A 19931-nucleotide genomic window follows, 5' to 3' on the forward strand; every position below is an offset into this window, starting at 1 on the left:
CATTTTAACCACAGCCTTGCATGGATCTAAATAGCAGAGCCTGTGTTCATTGTGTCTTGTGTGTATTGTCTTGAGAGTGAGAAAAAAAACACACATTCTTCGCCCGACGCAGAACATAAAGGCATGATATAATGCAAAAACAAGAACCTATATTACTAAATGAGCGTGTCCAGTTAAAGATATCAGTCACTGAATGTGGCCTGAATAAAACAAGATATAACTTTTTAGTAAATTAGCTTTAGAGGTGCTGGTATTGGTGGATCACAGTCTTTATGCTAAGCTAAACGGCTGCTAACAGACTAGACTTGAGAGTGCCTTGCCTTACGCGTGCACAATATAGATGAATATAAGAAACATTACCTCAGCTTGACAAAGTTGTAGCCCACACATGTGACATTAATTATGAACCAGAATGAGATGAAACACGAACAGATAACCATTTATTATATCATTTTACATTCCCTTTTCTTAACATCACATTCAATTAGCTTTTGCAACACATAGCTTCACTTCAGTCCCCTCGACGCACGGGGGGAACGGTAACACCATAAAGACACATTCACATTCATGTCACAGCACTACATTGGATACACACAGGGTGTTTTTTTTTTCACATCTTCAAGCTGAGGTAAAAGCACAGCCTTTTCTTTTGCTCTCCTATGTGAGCGTTTACACAAGTCACTGACTTTTAAATTATGTCAGAGAACAAAACTAACAGACAAAACTTTTGAGTTGAGATGTTTGTTTTTAAGACTAGATACAGTCTTCACTTCAACAAAAAGTTAACGCATTATACTAATCTCCTTTTGTTTACATCTGCTCTCATAGAGGACAGGCTGCCACGCAAACATGTCCTGCATATGGGACATGTTGCATTCTGATAACCACTTTTAGCAGTTTATAACGAGTTGGGGCTTTTCCCCTTTGGAGTGCAACACTGGCTCATACATACAACAACCCAAGAGGTTATCATTAGCTGGTCAGTGACATTGCAAATCTGGAACAAGTTGTTCCCATTTGTAACCACTTTGCATCCCAACACTTAAACTTTCTACACACAAACCAGAGTGGCTCTCATTCCTATCAGCCAAGAGGGAAAGCTCTTTTCATTGGGACCTTTTAACACTGAATTCTGACCCAGATGATACACAGCTGGGCTCAGTGGCAATCCCGCTGTCAGGTGACAGAGCGAAAGATGACAAATCCCCTTTCCTCCTCTATAAGTGCCTTTAAATCTTACTAACACTTTTTTTCTCGGAGTTCTGAAAGGAGCTGACATCCCAGCGAACAGAGCAGAACGTGCTTCCCTTGAAGCTGGCCTGCCTCGTAGTGAGACTGTAGATCTTCCTGAGGATGGCGCGTCGCAGCAGGATGTAGACCCACGGGTCCAGGATCTGGTTGCAGGTAGCCATCCTGACACCCGTCACCATCAGCCCCCTGTAAGTGTCTCTGTCACTGCTCAGTGAGCCGCTGTAGGACCGTGCGGCTGACATCAGTCCAAAGATCTATAAAACAAAAGACAAGTCAAGTTTAGGTTCATCCTGTATCAGCTAAGAAACCCATACTACAAATATGCAAGTAAATGTCAGTTAATATTTCATGCAATAAGGAGATGTTTGTGGTTTGGTTTTTTGCTAATACGTCATTGCAAACATGTTATAATTGCATTGCATCCTTTTCAAGCTCACACCCTGATGAATCTGGGATGCAGTGTGACACGAAGGAGCTCCAAATCTATGACAAAATAATGGAAACAACTTTTGCCGTATCAATGCAGTTAATAAAGTGTCCATTTATTTCCTTTGTGTGCAAAGAAAGATCGCTTACACAATAATAGCTACTGTTTAACATCTAAAACCTCACTGATCCGGCGGTGGGTTATTACAAACTCATGCTGTGCAGTATAACTTTGTTCAAACCCACAGATATTTATTTTAAACTCAGATAAAGATTGTACAGTTTCCAAAGATACTAAATATGGCAGACTGAAATTTGGGGAAATTAGTATAAAAGGATGCACAAGACGTGCAGAATATTTCCATTTGATAGAAAGGTGCAGCCATAAAAACAACGGAGTCTTGCGTTTTAATATTTCACTCCATGTAAACATCACTCATGGAAAACATGAAAGAATGGAATAAACGAATGAGAGACAGTGTGGACTAAGAGGATTTTTCCTACCTTAAAGACACTTTAGGGGAACTGAAAAGGGATAATTGCATGCTAAGGGGTTTTTAAATATTGTTTGGCAGTATTAAAGAAAGATGCAGCTGCTAAGACGACGGGAAAGTTCAATCTTATCAAGGCAACAAGTTCCTCTCAATGTGAATCCTGTCAGGGGCCGAACACTCTGTCAGCGCCCAGTAACATGAATTAAAATAAGATAATTTCCTGATAAACTGGACAACATTTAAAGAAAAAAAAAACAGTGGTGTTGAATAACTGTCCTGCTTCCTGCTGTTCTGAGCAGCTTGCTGTGATGCAAAGTTGAGAGCTTCCCCTTGTTAGTTTTCACAGTCAGGCTGCACTGTGCACGGGTGCAACCACACGCACGACACAAGCAGATGATTCGAATGATTTTGAATTGTTTCCATGTTTAAAACGTCTGCTGATCACTTTGTCCTTTGGTGTGAAATTGAATCTGTAAAAAGCTGTGTCATTAACAGTCAATCAGCGAGCAGAAATTTCACTCAGATAAGTATTCAAAGCTATTTGTGATGTCCTAAGATCTAAAATAACTTTCTGTCTGATTTGAGAAATCAGACGCAACTCAAACATCAATATGATGACATTTAATTCCATAAAAATATGCCTATATTTGTGATTAAATGTCTGTTAAATGATTTGCCCCATACTCACCAGCAGAGGGCTCCAGCAGATGCAGGAGGTTACCATGATGCCAACCAGCTGGACCACCATCTCAGTGTCGTGGGACCTGGCCGAGCGGCGTTGGGAGCAGGACCTCTTCTTTAACCGGGCTCTCACTAGCGTCATCCCACTGATGGTGTTGCACACAAAGGCCAGGGCCAGAGAGCTCAGAGCCAGTCCAGAGAACAGCGTCACAAAGGCCAGATCTGTCACTCTGGTGCCCTCCATCACCCGGATAAAGCACCAAGTCCCCGGGTACTGGTAAGTGTAGGCACCCAGGCTGAAGAAGGGTAAAAGGGCCACACATAAAGCCAGTAGCCAGATCAGGGCCAGTGCCATCTTTGTCCTCGCTGTGGTCACCAGACGGGCGTGCAGCAAAGGCCTGGTGACGCCCATGCAACGCTCAGCAGCCATGGCACAGCCCAGGAACAGAGGGCACAGGCCAAAGAACACCATGCAACCTCCCAGAAACAGACAAGAGGCGTCCGGGTTCGCAGGATCACCCCTAAAGCTGGAGGCAGGATCAGCTGCGGACCCAGTGCCTGCTGAGTATCTCCTCAGCACGAGGGCTCCAGGGATAACATGTCCAGCCAGATCTGTTGCCACCAGAGAGCTGGCAAAGAGCAGGAAAGTGGCCTTTGACCGCCGACGGAAGCGGTTATAAGCCTTGGCGAGAATGATGAGGGCCACCACGTTGAACAGGATGCCCAGGGTCATGGTGAGGCCGGCAGCCGTGGGATTGTTCGGTGGACGGGTGGCATTATGTGCCACGGCCTCCACCTCGGGCTCCTGCACCATGGGGGTGTGGTTAGAGAGGGGAAGAGAGGCAACAATGCCCGAGGAGTTGTAGTGCTGCATTGCCAGCATCACCGCTGGGCTCTAGGCCATGATGTGGTTCCTCTGGTTGAGAAAATACTGAGAAGGTGAAAAAGACTGGATCAATATGCTGACTGATAAGGGATGTATGTCTGATTTTCTGTCACATCACCAACACAATGACTGAGTTGCATAACAGTGATGTAGCTATTTATGTAACTATTAGCTAGGCTATATCAAGGGAAGGCTAAAATAGAATATAAATCCGGGGGGTGAAAAGTAAATGATCCCGAAGACTCACCCTGCTCTCCCTGGAAAAGTCAAACTACGCTGCCTTCAGACAAAAGAAAAGTCATAATACCCTCCCCCTTTTTATGCCCCCGTTCCCCACCTAATCATTTTCATACAGTCCCTAACAGGTTTTCAAATATTATATCCAAAGTTCAAATAATGCATTTCATTACCGTTACAGGACAAAGTGACTCAACCGTAAAACACGACAAACTGGCCCTCGGGTGCAAAGAGCCTCACGCGTGTTTTCATACGAAACAACACGGAAAGTCTGAACAAGTTCGGACAGTTTCTGTTGACACTGAGCACTGAGTGTACGCATTCCTCTGAAAGTATTGTAGCCATGCAGCCACAGTAATAAAACTACATTAGATCATTAAATCCATACTCTGTGCAACAAGGGCACTGAGAAACAAAATGCACATTTGTTTGCAGTCAAAAGAGTTTGTGTTCCATCAGATACACTTGAATGAGAGACAGTGTGGACTAAGAGGATTTTCCAGTCTAAAAGACACTTTAGGGGAACTGAAAAGGGATAACTGCATGCTAAGGGGGTTTTTAAATATTGTTTGGCAGTATTAAAGAAAGATGCAGCTGCTAAGACGACGGGAAAGTTCAATCTTATCAAGGCAACAAGTTCCTCTCAATGTGAATCCTGTCAGGGGCCAAACACTCTGTCAGCGCCCAGTAACATGAATTAAAATAAGATAATTTCCTGATAAACTGGACAACATTTAAAAGAAAAAACAAACAGTGGTGTTGAATAACTGTCCTGCTTCCTGCTGTTCTGAGCAGCTTGCTGTGATGCAAAGTTGAGAGCTTCCCCTTGTTAGTTTTCACAGCCAGGCTGCACTGTGCACGGGTGCAACCACACTGCACGACACAAGCAGATGATTCGAATGACTTTGAATTGTTTCCATGTTTAAAACGCCTGCCGATCACTTTGTCCTTTGGTGTGAAATGGAATCTGTAAAAAGCTGTGTCATTAACAGTCAATCAGCTGTAGACCCCATGAATCATCTGAATGATGGTGGAGATGCTGCAGATGACTAATCAACAAATCAACATGAATAAAATGTGTCTTGTTTGAAGATGCATGGACTCAACATAATGACGCCAATACATACATGTCACACACACACACATAATGATAACAGCCAAACAATACACCTGTTTAAAGGAGCATCGCCCTTCAAAACTATCACAATTTATGTAGTTTAATTTTCTGTCTGTGAAATGTTTTTATGCTTTAAAATGGACCACAAGTGGTTTCAGTAAATCCAAACTGAACATCGAATGTGAGTATTTTTTGACCAAAGTTAACGTTAAAAAAAAAAAAAAAAAACCATTTGTCCTTTTACATGGAAGATCTTTAACCTACCTCAGAAATAAGAAATCCATGGAGACGATCAGGGTCACTTTGAGTCTGACAATTAGTCATAACTACTTCAAATAAATACATCCAGGCTGTTTGTGACACCTTCTGAAGTGTTTCCTCATTCTGCAAACACGCCGAAACTCTTTCCTCAGAGCGGGCAGCCTCCCAGTAACGTTGCACAAGCATGTCCGCTGTTACCTCGCACTGCAAGCTGGCTGCTTTTATACGGCGGAGCTGCAGAGCGCCCGCACGGCCTCTGGGCGTCTCAGCCAGTGAAAGCCAGCAACGTCTTCGCGGCGGTGACTCCTGACTGGAGCAGACACCAGGGACTGTGCCGCTCAGAGAAACCCCACAGCGGGATATGAATATTTAAAATCCGGCCGCCTCGCCCCTGACTCCACCTCACCAAACAATCAGGAGATGTAGGGGCTTCGATATTAAGCCCACAACAACAACAACAACAACAACAACCTGTGCAGTTGAAAATCTGAGGGCAGACCCGCCTGAGGCTGCAGGGAAAAAGCTCCTTTTGAGCATCACTTTTATGAGCAGTGATGTAGCTTTGAACTAAAACAAGCATGACTTCATATCACAGCAGCTGAAACCAGAAGGAGTCCCAGTCTGCACCGATTAATGCCAGATTGGACTCTTCAAAGTCAAAGCTGGCTGGACTGACTTCAGGTAGTTCAAGCTGCTTTGCACACTCGCTTTCCCCTGTCCCTTTGTTTGTTAATTCTGCAGAAACGAGGACACTCCCCTGCTCTGCTGAGCCTCATCTGAACAGCCTCAACGGCCCTGTGGTCAGCTCCCATCAATGCAAACCAGCTGCGCTCCCGCCACTACAAACATCTCTGTCACAGTCTGTATGTGCAGCTGCGACTGCAAATGGTTTTCCAGTCCTCCAAAAGACTGGCCTGACTGCTGCTGCTGCTGCTGCTGCTGCTGCTGCTGGGGAGATTAGGATTTCATGCCGCAGGCCTCACCTCAGGAAGGGAAAAGCACACTGCACTTTTTCAAATTGGTAAAACCCCAGTATCATTTTGTGATAAGCACGCAGGATGAATGTACAAACTACCAAGGCTGCAGTGTCAGATGGTGAAAAGATCCCCATCATCACCGGTCAGCAGGCATGTCTTTGCAGTCATCTGAAATTCCTCCTCCAGCGAGGGCTCTTCTTATTTCACTGTCACCTCATGTCATAACAGTAGAATCATGTGTTTTTAAACTCTGAGACTGAATTTGCCCGTTGCAGGCATGTAAAGCCTGCCAAAGAGCCAGGCCGCATGCCATTAGAGACAGGTGCAGCTACAGCAGTATTAGCCGGGGTTAATGCATCCTTGTCAGTCTGCTGGGCTGTAAAACCTGGAGCCTTGGCTGCGATTAACACCTGAGTTGGCTCAACGGAAGAACCTCGGCGTTCATGAATGGAAAAGAAGCGGACGGCAGAGCAGAGTTGACCTGCTGAGAGGACGGGGCATTAGGGTTAGGAGGCAGGAAGCAAGTCTGCTCTGCAAAACGAAATGGGGAGGCATGCTTATCATGGGCCGTTTTATATTAACACAAAAGCTTCAGCTTCTTTTCTTTGGTAGCCGCACAAAAATGTTTGTTTTCTTTCCTCTTGAGGCTTTATGAACAACTCGCATGGAAAAACAACCTTGTTTTATTTTACCACAAAAGGAGTTCATTTCAGATTAGACGTAAAAACACATCTTCACAATACTTTTAGACACTTTCAATAGAAACCAAAATATGTTTAGACTGCTGACTGACTGAATCCCTTGGCTTTGAAGAACTTTTTCCACCTCTGTGTGAGTCTGTCTGTGGACACGATCATGGAAAGACGGTCGCCAGCTTCACCCTCGATGGCTTCTCAGACTTTGCTGCTGCATCCTGACTCCACATGGATGCTATTTACTTGTGTAGCCAAGTTGATTGCATATTTTTATTTGCAAAGGGACCCACCATAAAACAGGAAACCACACACCAAAACAGCTGTAAATAAGTCTTACGAGTGGTTTTGCATTGTACACTCCACTGGACAGCAACACACATCAATTGAACAATAACGTTTCTGAAAACCACCCCCCACCTGACTGAGAGGCCCCAAGGAGCACCAACCTTGTCCAGGTTTTGGACTTTGAATGCCTCACTTCATTACACAGGAATCCGCTGGCTGAATGGCACTGCCCTGGACCCAGAAAAAACACAGCCACCAGTTCCACAGAAGCACCGGCCTTGCAGGAAAATCTGTGTGTTTATTCCTGAGGGCCATCGTGTCCATCCAAAAGCCAGTGCCCCGCGCCTCTGACTGTTTGTCTAACATAAGACAGGTCTTCCTCTGTGTCACAGTTTCAAATAATCCACAGCAGCAGAAGAACATGGCAGCCTGGACAGATACGGCTGGCTGCAGTTTGTTTGTCACACCATGCTCTGCATTTCTGTAAAAAAAAAAAAAAAAAAAATAGCCTCAAAAATTCCAGGATTTATTTGTTGAAAACCTCATAATTACATGCTTTTAGTCCAGACATTTTTGTATAATTATGCGTGTCATGCTTGTTGTTTCTTACATACAATCAATTGTTCACTGTCCCAGGCAAAGTGCGTTTTGATCAAATAGATATAAGCCTTGATAATGGGTTGAGCTGACTGTTGTTTCCCCTTGTTGCAAAGTCTCTGGCATTACGTCTTAAATGGCCTGTCTTTATAGGCACAGCTGGATTTTTTTCAGCGGTTTTTGACCCTCGTGTATCTCAGAAAAGTCTCGCTCTTTCATTCGGATGGGGATACCTTCGGCCGCCTACACAGTCCTGTAAAGGCTGACCCTAATCACCCCTCGACTGACCGCACACGGCAAAAAGTGTGTCTCTGGTCTTCCCGGCAGTGTGGTTGCGGGGTCTTTGTGAGAGGAGAGAAGTCAGAGAGTTCTTTTCTTTCTGGTCTTTAATCAGATAAAATGTAGTTTAAGTCTGCAAAACGACTGTATGTGACCTCATTTCACTTTTGTATTGTGCCCCTTTTCCCCTAAATCCACGCTGAATATGAGTCATTGGTAGATTACTAAAACAAATTTACACGCTTCGACTTAACTTGACAGTTTTGTGGTTTTCTTTGGTCAAACAATCTCATGAATTGCAATTCCTCTGATATACTGTATGTTTTAAGCTGACTAAAAGAAAAATAACACAAATCTCTGTGGGTTAATAAGGGACTGTACAAAAATTATTAAGGTGGGGAGGGGGGCTGAAACGTATGTTTCACTTTTTAAATAAGCAAGACCCTCCCCGGCATTATTAATATGTTCCATGGACCCTCCCAACAATATCTCAGTTTCAAACAGTATTTGTTAGTTAATCGTGTGTTGTCCTGCATGTACAAAAATGTACAAGATAAAAAAAAAAAAACAATAATCACAGAAACAACAAAATAAAAACAGCAGCAAAGGGGGTCGTCCAGGCAGCTGCAGGCTCAGGAACCTGGGGAGTTGATTTAAACACGTGGGATATTCGAGACGCCCCCGTCAAGTGACCAGCAAACCGCAGCTTCCTCGCTTCTGTTTGTCGCAGGAGCATGGGAACTTACAGTAACACATACCCGGCGCGCAGTCTGTTCATGCACAAGTACACACTGCATCTCATAAACACATTTGCACGGTCACCGGCCCGGGGAGTGTGTTTGCATCACACTCACACAAAAAAAAAACCCATTACTTGCCTCTCACGCCATGCACTGCACTGCCTAATGATAGTGAAAATAAAGTGCAGGTGAGCGTGCTGACACTGATCATGGGTGACTATTTCACATTCACATATCTTCAGTGAGGACGTACAGAATTTATATGATCTTGTCAGGGTGAACTAAGATCATTTTTCCAACCTTAAAGCTGCACTGATCAATATTTGTATGTCAACAATGGATTCAATGTGTGATATGAAAAGGCTCGCTTGTCGTGAGGAACCCACTGAGAGTTATCAACCGACCGCCCTCCGCTCGAGCTCCAGGCTTTTGGCTTCATAGCGTCTTTTAGCTAATCGTTTCGGTTTTGTGGCCTGCAACTTTGTGACCTGAGACCAAAAGCAGAGCTAAAAGGAGAGTGAATAATAATAATAACATTCACCGGGTGGCCAGAAACATGACTCCAAATGAACGCTAATGTCGCTCCGTATCTGCTGGATGTGTAATAAATTTATTTCTCTTTGGTAACTGATTGGTCAAAAAGGCGCGGCCATTATTTCAGCATAGATTTGGTTTGTTTCTAATCTCACCAGAAGCTGCAAAGTGTCTCAGCTGACCTCTCCGTCAGGCTCCTCGGGGGGGGGGGGGGGGGGGCAACATGTCATTACCGCCGTAGTCATTACAGGATTAAAACGCCACCATTATTCATTGCATGCTGACGCACTTGCCATGTAAATATTGGAAGATTGGGTTTGCACATTCAAACACGTCAAACACATTCCCATGACTTGTGCTCTGCTTCCCGTCCATCGCGTCCGCCTGGCTCGGCCTATATAATCTCCGCAGTCACTAAGCTGCTCACATTATCATTCCTGTCTTTCACCAGGCGTACGTAATGAATGGGCATTTCCTTGACTCGCCGAAGTGTGAAATAGCCGCAGCACAAGAGCGGTCGCCACTTATCATTCAGTTACAGTACAAATCAAATGAAAACTCCATTAGCGAATATGAATGTGAGGCTCGATCCACTGTGTGCCAGAGAGGCTGCATCACTGTGGAAAGGTCAGCCGCAGAGAGGGAGAGAAGTCACCGCTGCAGAGGACCTTGATGCATAACTCCATCTAATGCATAAGTCTGTCTGATTTCAGCCTGGGCCTTCTGCAGTTGTGGCGTTGGTGATTATGTAATGGTAAACCTGCAGGATATGTGCATCATCAATGCCCAGTGGACGTGTCTGCTGCAACGACTCCTAAATGTCCTGCTCTGACGCACAAAGTTCAAGTTTACCGGTCAGCGCTCTAAAAATGTTTCCTTAATTATGTGGATTCTTTTATTTGAGTCATTTTTCATTATCATTACATGCTATTACAAAGTTAGCTTTAAAAAAAAAATGCACGCTCACTGATGGATGGAAAGTCTACATGTATCAGTGTTTTTACAGACCACTGTTGCTTCAGAGGAGGGAAACACTGGGCTTTCTCACAGCTTCCTTTCCCGTTCTAAAACGCACACCGATATGTGGTGAGTGGGAGCTATTTTAAACGTCACAGCTGGGCTCGCATCTTCAGACTCTGCTCCAGGCGGTGACATTAATCTTGTTCATACTTGCCCTTGCCCATAGCTGTCTTCACATTGCACTGACTGGTATTTTCACTTATCTCGGTTTCTCCTCTGGTATGAATGGGGGTCGGCTACGGCAGAATAGCAACCTTTCTGTTTTTGTAGTGCATGTTTATTATGTTTTTGTTATTTTATCATGCCGATGAGGGAGCTGGTCCCCACCAGTTCTTGATGGAAATATCTGCATCTCTAGCTGCTAAATGCTTCCCTATGAGAGCGATGAGAGTGAACCAATACAGTAAAGTTGCGGGCTGTAAAACCAAAACAATGAGCGTAAAGATGCTAAAACTGCGCAGCACTGAGTGAACCACAGACACAGGTGGTAGTTCTCTGTGGGTTCGTCGCTACGGGTCACCACTTTAATATTACGCGTAACATTTGATCCACTGGTTACAGCAGCTTGGAAGTTTTTTTTTTTTTTTTACACACAGATTTGCTTTTTGGAAATATCTTACATTCTTAGAAAGTGCCATGTTACGTAAAAAGGGGAAAACACATTACAAAACAACGAGGAATATAAAGAATATTAGTTTATACATTTCGACTCCAGATCCTCTGTTTATGCTGGCATTTCTCATCAGACCTACCATGACAGCTAAAAGGAGACCTTTAGGAAATTATGAGAAGACTTGTGAAGTCCAAATTGTCTGTCCTGGGTGATTAGGATTTTTTTTTTCTCTGCCCTCAGTTTTTCCACAGAGGAGTCGAGTCCCTTGCTGGACTCCTGGTGTGCAGGGCCGCAAAGCTTGTCAACACAAGTCAAACATAATAGCAGAGCAAAGACTGCCGTTCAGAAAGAGCACACAGGGGAAAGTTTAGTAATCAGGTCTCATTGGACCAGGTGTTTTATATTATGTAAGACCCAAATGACTTCTGTGGAACCCATACATGCTTAGAGATCATCTATGAATTCAAATAGTTTGCGTCGACGATGTCACACAGTCAGAATCATAATGCAATTTATTTTGTTCAATCCAAATGCAAAAATGAACTTGTCAGATTCTTGCGGCGACACACGGATGGTGCTTCAAGTCCGTAGAGAAGCTACATTTCTTCGAGTCTCATTTGTGAGAAAACAACCCTCAGTGCTCGGTGCATGTCCAGCTGTGTTGTCTGTCATGTCTCATTACTTCTAAGAACAACAGTGAAACACAAGTGTGGGTCACTTCACCGCTACAGAGAAGGCTGGCTGTTGTTGTTGTTTTAGGAGGGGCATTTTGGTTACAGCCGCATGGCTCTGGGAACGGCAACGCCTATCTGTCCGTCTGCCCATCGGCCGGTCCACCACTTTGGTCCAGATTTAAATATCTTGACAACTTTTGTACAGACGTTCATGGTCCCCAGAGGCTGGATCCTACTGGCTTTGGTGATCCCCCTGACTTTTGCTCTAGCGCCACCATGAGGTTGACATTTGGTTGAAATATCCAGACGCCTATTCGATGGATTGCCATTTGATACCCCTGGTATCCCCTGACTTTTTCATCTCGTACTGTCATCGGCTAAATATTTCAGTTTGTCCAATCATTCGGTTTATGATCAAATATCTTCAAAGCCCAGGACATTCCCATTTGCAAATGCCTGCATGCTAACATTCTGAACTAAGATAGTAAACATTCCTGGCATTGTGAACATGTTAACATAGTGGAATTAGCATTTAGCTCAAAGCACCACTGTGGCTAAGTACAGCCTCACAGAGCAGTTTGCGTGGTTGTCTTATTTCTGTCTTTCTTCTGTAAAATTGTGCAATAGCGTGAGCCCCTGTTTACAGAGTTGTACAGTTGTATAAACTGTTCACAACTTCTTCACAAATAGTCAATGAACTGGACGACGTGTTCTCAGTGCTCTGCAGCGAGCTGAAGGTCCCTTTGTTGAAATCCAGCCTTGAGATCAACCTGGTCTTTCATGTTCGATGGAAACACACTCAGCACGGTAAACCTCACCCGGCGAGGGGGCACACCGGGGCTCACAGACGCAGCTTGTTAAATGGTAGCGTTTTGCCACAGTGCGCGTTCCGCTTATCGACTCTTAAATGGTTTGTTTTGACTAAACATCAGAAACTACTGGGAAACTGCAAAATGGGAACTGCCTCCACTTTGCCCCACATCAGCACACTTAATGGGCCAAATTTACGAATACATAGACTCCTTTTACAACAACACATGCACACTTGCGTATCATAAACTGAGCTCATACCTTTGAGTCTCAAGAAGGTGCATCGCATGTTTTAGACCTGAGTTTGCTAAACGGTCTGCTATTTCTGTCCAAGGGAAATTTCCAGTGTTTTTGCATGTTTATAAGCCGGTTCCCACAAATCACATATACTTAACAATCCTGCCAACCATTTTCCAAACATATCAGTGTTTTGGATTTTTGAAAATGTTCCCCTCTGCGCCTCCTAGGTTGTCTTTGGTTTCTATCCATTTTAGCAGGCTATAAAAGCCAACTTGTGGAGTTTGTTTTCAAGTTGATTTTCATACCACAATTGTTGCCTGGAAGTCAGGAGGAACACAACTTAAAAATATGCGGCAGGATTTGGACAACAGACAGCAGTAACATAATGTATGTGGGATTTGTAGGAAACAAAATATTCAGACTAAATCCATTTTACCACCCTTAAAGTTGAATTGCAATTATTCCAGCTCATGTCGAGCACCATCTGGACCACATACAGTATATTTGATCTGGATGAACTAGAAGAGCGCAAAAAGGATGGCAGAGGAACAAGAGAAGGATCTGCAGGCATGAAGATGGAAATGGAGCTGATTTAAATGAGCTTTTAAACTAAGGTTTAGTCAGCATCGACCCCTGTTCACCTCCAGGCAGAGTGAGGCTCTGTTATTCACAATATACAGTCCAAATAACAGGCACAGCAAAGGTCTGCTCGTCTTCTTCAGGCTGCAGCATAAATCAATACATTGCGAATGAAGTCAATTCTGTGTAATTATCTAGTTTACAGTTAGTCTATAAATTCCATGTTATTAGCTCGTGTGTTATGCATGCTAGACTGCACAAACACACACCAATCAAGAACCCCCACAGAGACGAGCATGATTTCCTTGTGGTCGAGTTGTTACAGACCAAAGCTACCGGTCAAATGTGTCAGACAGAGAGAACTTCTAGGTAATCTTCACCATCTGTATGGTAGGCCACTTTTTTTTGCCTAGAAAAGAAAAGAATCAATAAATGGTATGGACCCAAAAAGTCAAAATTGGGAATAATTACATAATGTCTTTTTTTTGTTTTGTTTTTTACATAAAAGTAATAATGCAGACGTATTATTTCACAATCATGATCTAAAATGTCAAACATTTTAATTATCTCATAAGTATGACTTCTAAATAATTTCAACTTTAAATTTCTCAGAAGTTTGACGGCAGCATCCTTTGCTGAGTTTGCATGTTTGCTGATGGCTCCACGTAAATTTTACAGGGACGGTCCTTCTGCAGCGAGAAGGGCAATTTCTTCACCAAATATACACTGGAATGTTGTTGTGTGTGAGCCACACTCACTCACCTACCAAAATGTTTGTGTATGTGTGGCAGCATGACATGTTCGTGGCCAAAAACTAATTTAAATGTCAGAGTGTGGTTTGAAGCGGCTGTTTTTGGCTCACGTGTCCAAACCTCTCTTAAAGGCCTCATTCACACAGTGCCAGCCAGGGAGTAATGGCCTCTCTCTCTCCTGCCTGTGGCCTCCTCGATTGAGACCAGATGCTGCAGATTCTTCCCTCTGCAGCACGTCAACACCGCCCCTCTATCTGTTCTATCGCTTCCCGTCGCAGCGGAAGACTCGGATTAATCTTTGCATCAAATTTTTTAGTCGTTTCAAGAAGTCACATGCTGCATGCTGACGTGAAAACACGACTCATGTGAGTGATTAAAAGGCTGCAACCTGTTGAGGTTTAAAGTCCAATAGCTGGAATATAATGCTGACACTGGTGTGTTGCTCCACCAGCGGCTCTCGCTAACCCCCGCCCCCTTAGTTGCCGTCCTGCTGCTACACCTGTCTAGCTTATCATTCTTCATACATGCAGTTCACAATAACGGGGGCTCAGATTTGTTTTGTAATTAATAAATAAAAGTATTTGATTTCAGTAAAAGGTGGACAACAGTTTTTTTGCCAATATTTTCAGGCAGAGCGTGATTCCCACCAGCAAACTTCACCCTGCAAAACTAACTAACACTAACTGATATACTGAAAAAGTTTATTGAAGGATTCGACTCACCCACAAACTAATCCTCAGTCTAGTGCATGTCTTGACAGCAAATCTTGAACCACAATAAATAAAGCACTGACACGGGCCTGTGGTCATAAATCACTGAGTGCCTACATAAGCTGTCATGCATATGTTTGTGCATGACAGCTGATGTAAGTATTATGGAGGTCATTTGTCACGTTTATGAAATGGCGTACATGGGGGTGAATTACGAAGTCCAGCTTGTATAGAAACTCACACGACAAATAGCTGCAGCCCCCCTGTGATGTGAGGTCATTCTTTGTCCATGTCTGACACAGAGTCCCCGCTGACACAAAATAAAACAATAACACCATTGAAAGATAATATCTCTCCATGTTCCTCTCCCTTTCCTTGAAATGTCAAACAGTTTGATTTGCAATCATTCTCGTTTCTGTAACATTCACCCAATCACCTGCTGCAATTTCCTCTTGACCTCCAAAATATAATGGGCCTCCCTCAGGGGACTGCTCTTTTCCTTGAGCACCATGGTCCGCTCAACAATTTGGGACACTTCCCGGATGTCCTATTTGCATAGTGTTATTTACAGAGGACCAAGAGCTACACTAACAACACAGAGGAGCATGAAGACCATGGACACACACACACACACACACACACACACACAAACCCTCTTTGAAATTGAGTTAAGAAGTTGACAGAAGAGGACAAGAAGACAGGCTCCGCTGTTGATGTGGTAGCATCTGCCCAGAGCTCAAATACTCACTGACTGAGTGCCTGTTGTTCCAGTTTAGGATGCTGCTGCAAACAAGGTTGTCAGCAGCTGCAGGGACTTGATTTGTCACTCATGTTTTTGAACCTAGCAGCGTAGATGTGACTTTGATCTTATCATGATGGAGCCGCATTGGTATGTGTGAGGCTGAAGACGAATGCTCGGACTCCAGAGAGACGGTACATTATCTGTATATTGTCAGATAGGATGGACAATTGCCATCCACTGATCCAAGATCTCCTATTTGTTTCCCTTTGGCTCAGTTACAGGTTTGCACTTTAGTGCTGAAAGTGTCTGCAGTCTCTGCACCTCACACATTTGCACAGTAACAGTTCATAGTGTGTAGATAGTGTGTAGAATATGTACTCTTGCCTCACTGATAAATAAAACAAATAAAAACCAGGTAAGGGATGTGCTGTTATAGGTGAATATCTCTAAAGCGTCAACGTTTCAGCTAAATGCTAATGTCAGCATGTGACTTGGTTTAGCATGTTAGCATGGTAACATTTGCTAACACAAAGTGCAGTTGAGGCTTATGGAAAATATCATTTTGACCAGATGGTGGCACTAGATGAAAAGTGAATCGATCACCCAAAGCTGTTACATTCATCCGGAGGGGAACATGAACGTCCGTAACAAACGTCATGACAATCCATCCAACAGCTGTGGAGACATTCACAAAACCCCCCCCAAAAAAATGTCAACCTGCTGGTGGCAGTCAGAGGATCACTATAGTCATTAGGATACATCTTCTGGGGACCATGAAGGTACAAAGTCATGGCAATTGAGATATTGAGGACCAAAGTGGTGGAACGACCGACCGACGCTGCTGTCCATAGAGACACAATGCTAGCATGGCTAAAATGTTACTTGTATATCCACTAGTGACTCTTTTGAGACAATCCAATTGAATTTAATTCTATTGGATTTTCAGCAGAAAATGTGGAGCTTCAGTCAACCGTCCCAATCTGAGACACACCTGTCATGGTTTTAACAGCTTCCAGTCCCAAAGGGGAATTGCTTGTCGCCTCCAGATATTATTTACTGGCAAATAAGCACATCCACTCATGTCTCAGAGTCTATCAGGGTGTGAGTGAGGTCATTTGCCCAATGCCTTTTAGATGAGATCATGCTTTCTGATTCAACCTGCCCCATCATCACACACCAGAGGAAGTCGCCATCGTGGCCTTTTATTGATCAAGCAAATGGTTTTTCAGAAAGGATTGCCGCGATAACGCTACCCAAATGACGGGAAGAGCTCCGAGTCAAATATGAGAAAACAATTTTCAGGTAATGATTTTCAACACCGCTGTTTTCCAGAACAGTGGACCCTTGTCTGGAAACCAGGCAGAGAGAAGATCGAAAGACTGTAACCTGGAGGAAAAATAACACATTCAAACAAACCACTAAATCGCGGTCCTACTGGAAGCATAAACAGGACTTGGAAAGAGGAATCCCTCACACTCTGGGGTGTGAGGAAGGGGGATTTCCATAAATCGCGGTCTTTACACTTTGGAATCTAAACAAAGTCAAATGCTTCTTCAGGATTGTCAGAGGAAAAGACAGTGCTCCCTCACATGGGCTGCACATCATGTCTTCTCATGCTGACATAAAAACAAAAACGCTGATTCTGATCACCTCATATGCATGCTTTTGGTTTTGAAATGAAAACCATGAAAAAGAGCTTGTGTATCCTATTTTATAAAAGACATTAAGTTGCTGTTAAGCATGTGTACTGTACACTCTTGAGTGGTGTAACCTCATTTTATGAAGCCAGGGGAAGCAGATAACAGAGCCAAATGTATGCTTCATTATGTGAGGACAATAGCCACTTCAGATACACGCTGCAGTCCGTACTGTCCCTGTGTCGCCAGCTCACTTCATGGTTTTCTTTTTCTTTTTGCAGCACAATAACTCAGAGTTAATAACAGGACTTCTAGTGGGAGCCTCGCTCCCAGATATGCACAGAGATAAACAAGGGAGGGTCTGAGTTGTCACTCAACACCTCTTTTCTTTGGCCACTGTGGAGCTCGGTGAGAGATGCATTCTCCACAGCCTCAGGCCAAGGATCGCAGCGAGGGTAGACGTATGTCAAGAGAAAGTATTTTTACAATACTTGTTACAATGGTGACTAACAATTGAAAGCAATGTAAGGAACTGGACCTGCACATACAGTATAACATTAGCATGTCCAGCTCGCTACCTACAGTTGTACCCGAGCGTTGCTTCAAGCCAGCATTAACTAACTAGCATTAGTTTGGGGGGGGGGGGGCTACGGGTTAAGTTGAAAAAAGCCCAGTTCACGACTAGCACATCCACTGCGAGGAAGCCGGACCAGGATGCCATCAGTGTGTCAGTGTTACAGACCTTAGATAATGTTACATTTGACAAACACATTCTCTATGCTTCGCCTGAAAAGTCTTTTCTCTCATAATGTTTAAAGTGAAAACTTCTGTGAAAACACAGTCTGATCTTACATTTTACTTATATATGCAGACATATACTTAACGAGCAGGGCTTACGAGCTGTAAGCTGTCAGGCTGATTCTTTATTTCCACGTCCTCTACATGAATCATCGGCTGCTGAGGATACTAACTTCTTGCCTGGGACAGCTTCAACCTCGGTCTTTCAGCACAACATGCATGTATGTAGGCATCGAGTGCTTATGTAAGACTCTGTTATTGGACTCTCAGTCAGCTAAGGGGGGGCGAGGTTCAGAGAAAAGAGAAAATTCTCTGTCATTTGACTAATTGGTCACAATGGCAAGGTCTGTATCTTAATGCTGCTGTGTGGTTCTTATAAAACTGATGGCTGTGGTTTGAGCTCCTACTAAGATCAAAGGCATCTGCCGTGATGATCTTCTCTCTCACTCTCTTGAATTCACTGTGTGAGCCCCTGCTGTATTTTTCCTTTTGTGGTCAGGCTGCGGCCCTCGTGTTCATCCACACAGCTGTGGAGCCTCACTGAACACTGCCCCCTCCTCTCCTCCAGAGCATGAAGCGAAGGACAAGGGGCTCAGCATCTCAGCAAACCAGACTCTCCCTCTAGTCTGGAGGAGCGAGGACAGAGGCCGATTACTGGATCTTGGCGTCCATATTTCCTGTTTGGCCTTTTTTGGAGGCTATATCTTGTCATCACACTGTAATAGTTAGGGTGAGATCGGGATCAGGAATGACAGGATAATGACAAGTAATGAGGGGCCTCAAACCATCCGTGTGTAGGGCTGAGCATTTCAAGCTACAGTACTTTGTTTAACTACAGAAGTTACAACACTACAATAATAATTCCTTGCGTGCTTGGGGCCCCTGTCAGCCCTGGGCCCCTGGTATTATTCTGATTTCTGAACACCCCTGGAAATGGACGGACCTCTGAATGTAGAGTACAGTATCCTAACCAGCGTTTCCTCATGTTGTTGTACTTTACTTTGCCCACATGCCAAACGTAGATGCTACTAGACCCATATTTTATTAATTTCCCATTCATTATAATAATAATGAGCCTAGGTTATCAGATATGGATTACGATCTTGGGTCTGTGGGTTTCTGCTGTGGAGACATAATTATACATGGCAACAATCAGTTGATCTCAAGTTTGTGTTTGAAGCGGGTTTGCTTGTAGATAAGTTTATGAATATTCCTAATGCGTCCTCTTTATATAATTGATTGCCTTCCTCTCAGATATGAGTCAGGATAAACAGCCTGGAGAATTCCCACGCTTGTTTCTCAACCTTGTGACAATATTGACTGCACCATAAGCTACATGAAGCTTTTTCGCCATAGTATTTAAACCCAAATTACAATGGCGTTGGTCCTAAAAGTTTAATGAGCAGCTTGATTTAACTTTTAGCTCCCCTGATGTGTATTTGTAAGAACTGACTGAGACTGGGTGTGATAGATGTTTGTGGAATTTTGCAGCCGCAAAAAATATAAACAACCCCAAAATATACTCCGACATTTGCAGCATCACCACTTCTACTGGTGTTATTTTTACACTTTCCCTCCCTCTGTGTTTAAAATTGAACAGTCCTGTTCAAAGTCACATCCGTGGCATCCGCTATGTCTCTCACTGCAGCGCAGAGAGGATCCATTACGGAGCCATTAGTTTACATAATTTGTTATTCCCAGCAATCCTCACAATCTTGCCTCTGTTCAGCCCTTCCGCTCTGAGAGGAGAGACTGCAGGTCAAGCAGGGATAGCAGGCAGGCTAAACACAGCGCATGCTGAAAATATTGAGTCTAAACTAGTCATTCGCTTAAAAAAAAAGACCATTTTAACGTGTCCACCATATTACTTTTTAAATCTGACAAAGGATGTTTAAT

At 43.7% G+C, this 19931-nt stretch overlaps 1 protein-coding gene across 1 annotated transcript; it reads right to left on the reverse strand.

Moving 5' to 3' along the window:
• Positions 1 to 427: 427 nt before the first annotated feature.
• On the reverse strand, positions 428 to 5594 carry LOC139299598 (prostaglandin E2 receptor EP1 subtype-like). Its single transcript, XM_070922412.1, has 3 exons — positions 5357 to 5594; positions 2860 to 3783; positions 428 to 1505 (listed from the first exon to the last, which is right to left on the reverse strand). Exons 2-3 carry the CDS (start codon positions 3733 to 3735, stop codon positions 1230 to 1232), a joined length of 1152 nt encoding a protein of 383 aa, XP_070778513.1. The 5' UTR covers positions 3736 to 3783; positions 5357 to 5594; the 3' UTR covers positions 428 to 1229.
• Positions 5595 to 19931: the final 14337 nt, after the last annotated feature.

This window comes from Enoplosus armatus, chromosome 17, assembly GCF_043641665.1.
Source record: "Enoplosus armatus isolate fEnoArm2 chromosome 17, fEnoArm2.hap1, whole genome shotgun sequence".
NCBI lineage: Eukaryota > Metazoa > Chordata > Actinopteri > Centrarchiformes > Enoplosidae > Enoplosus > Enoplosus armatus.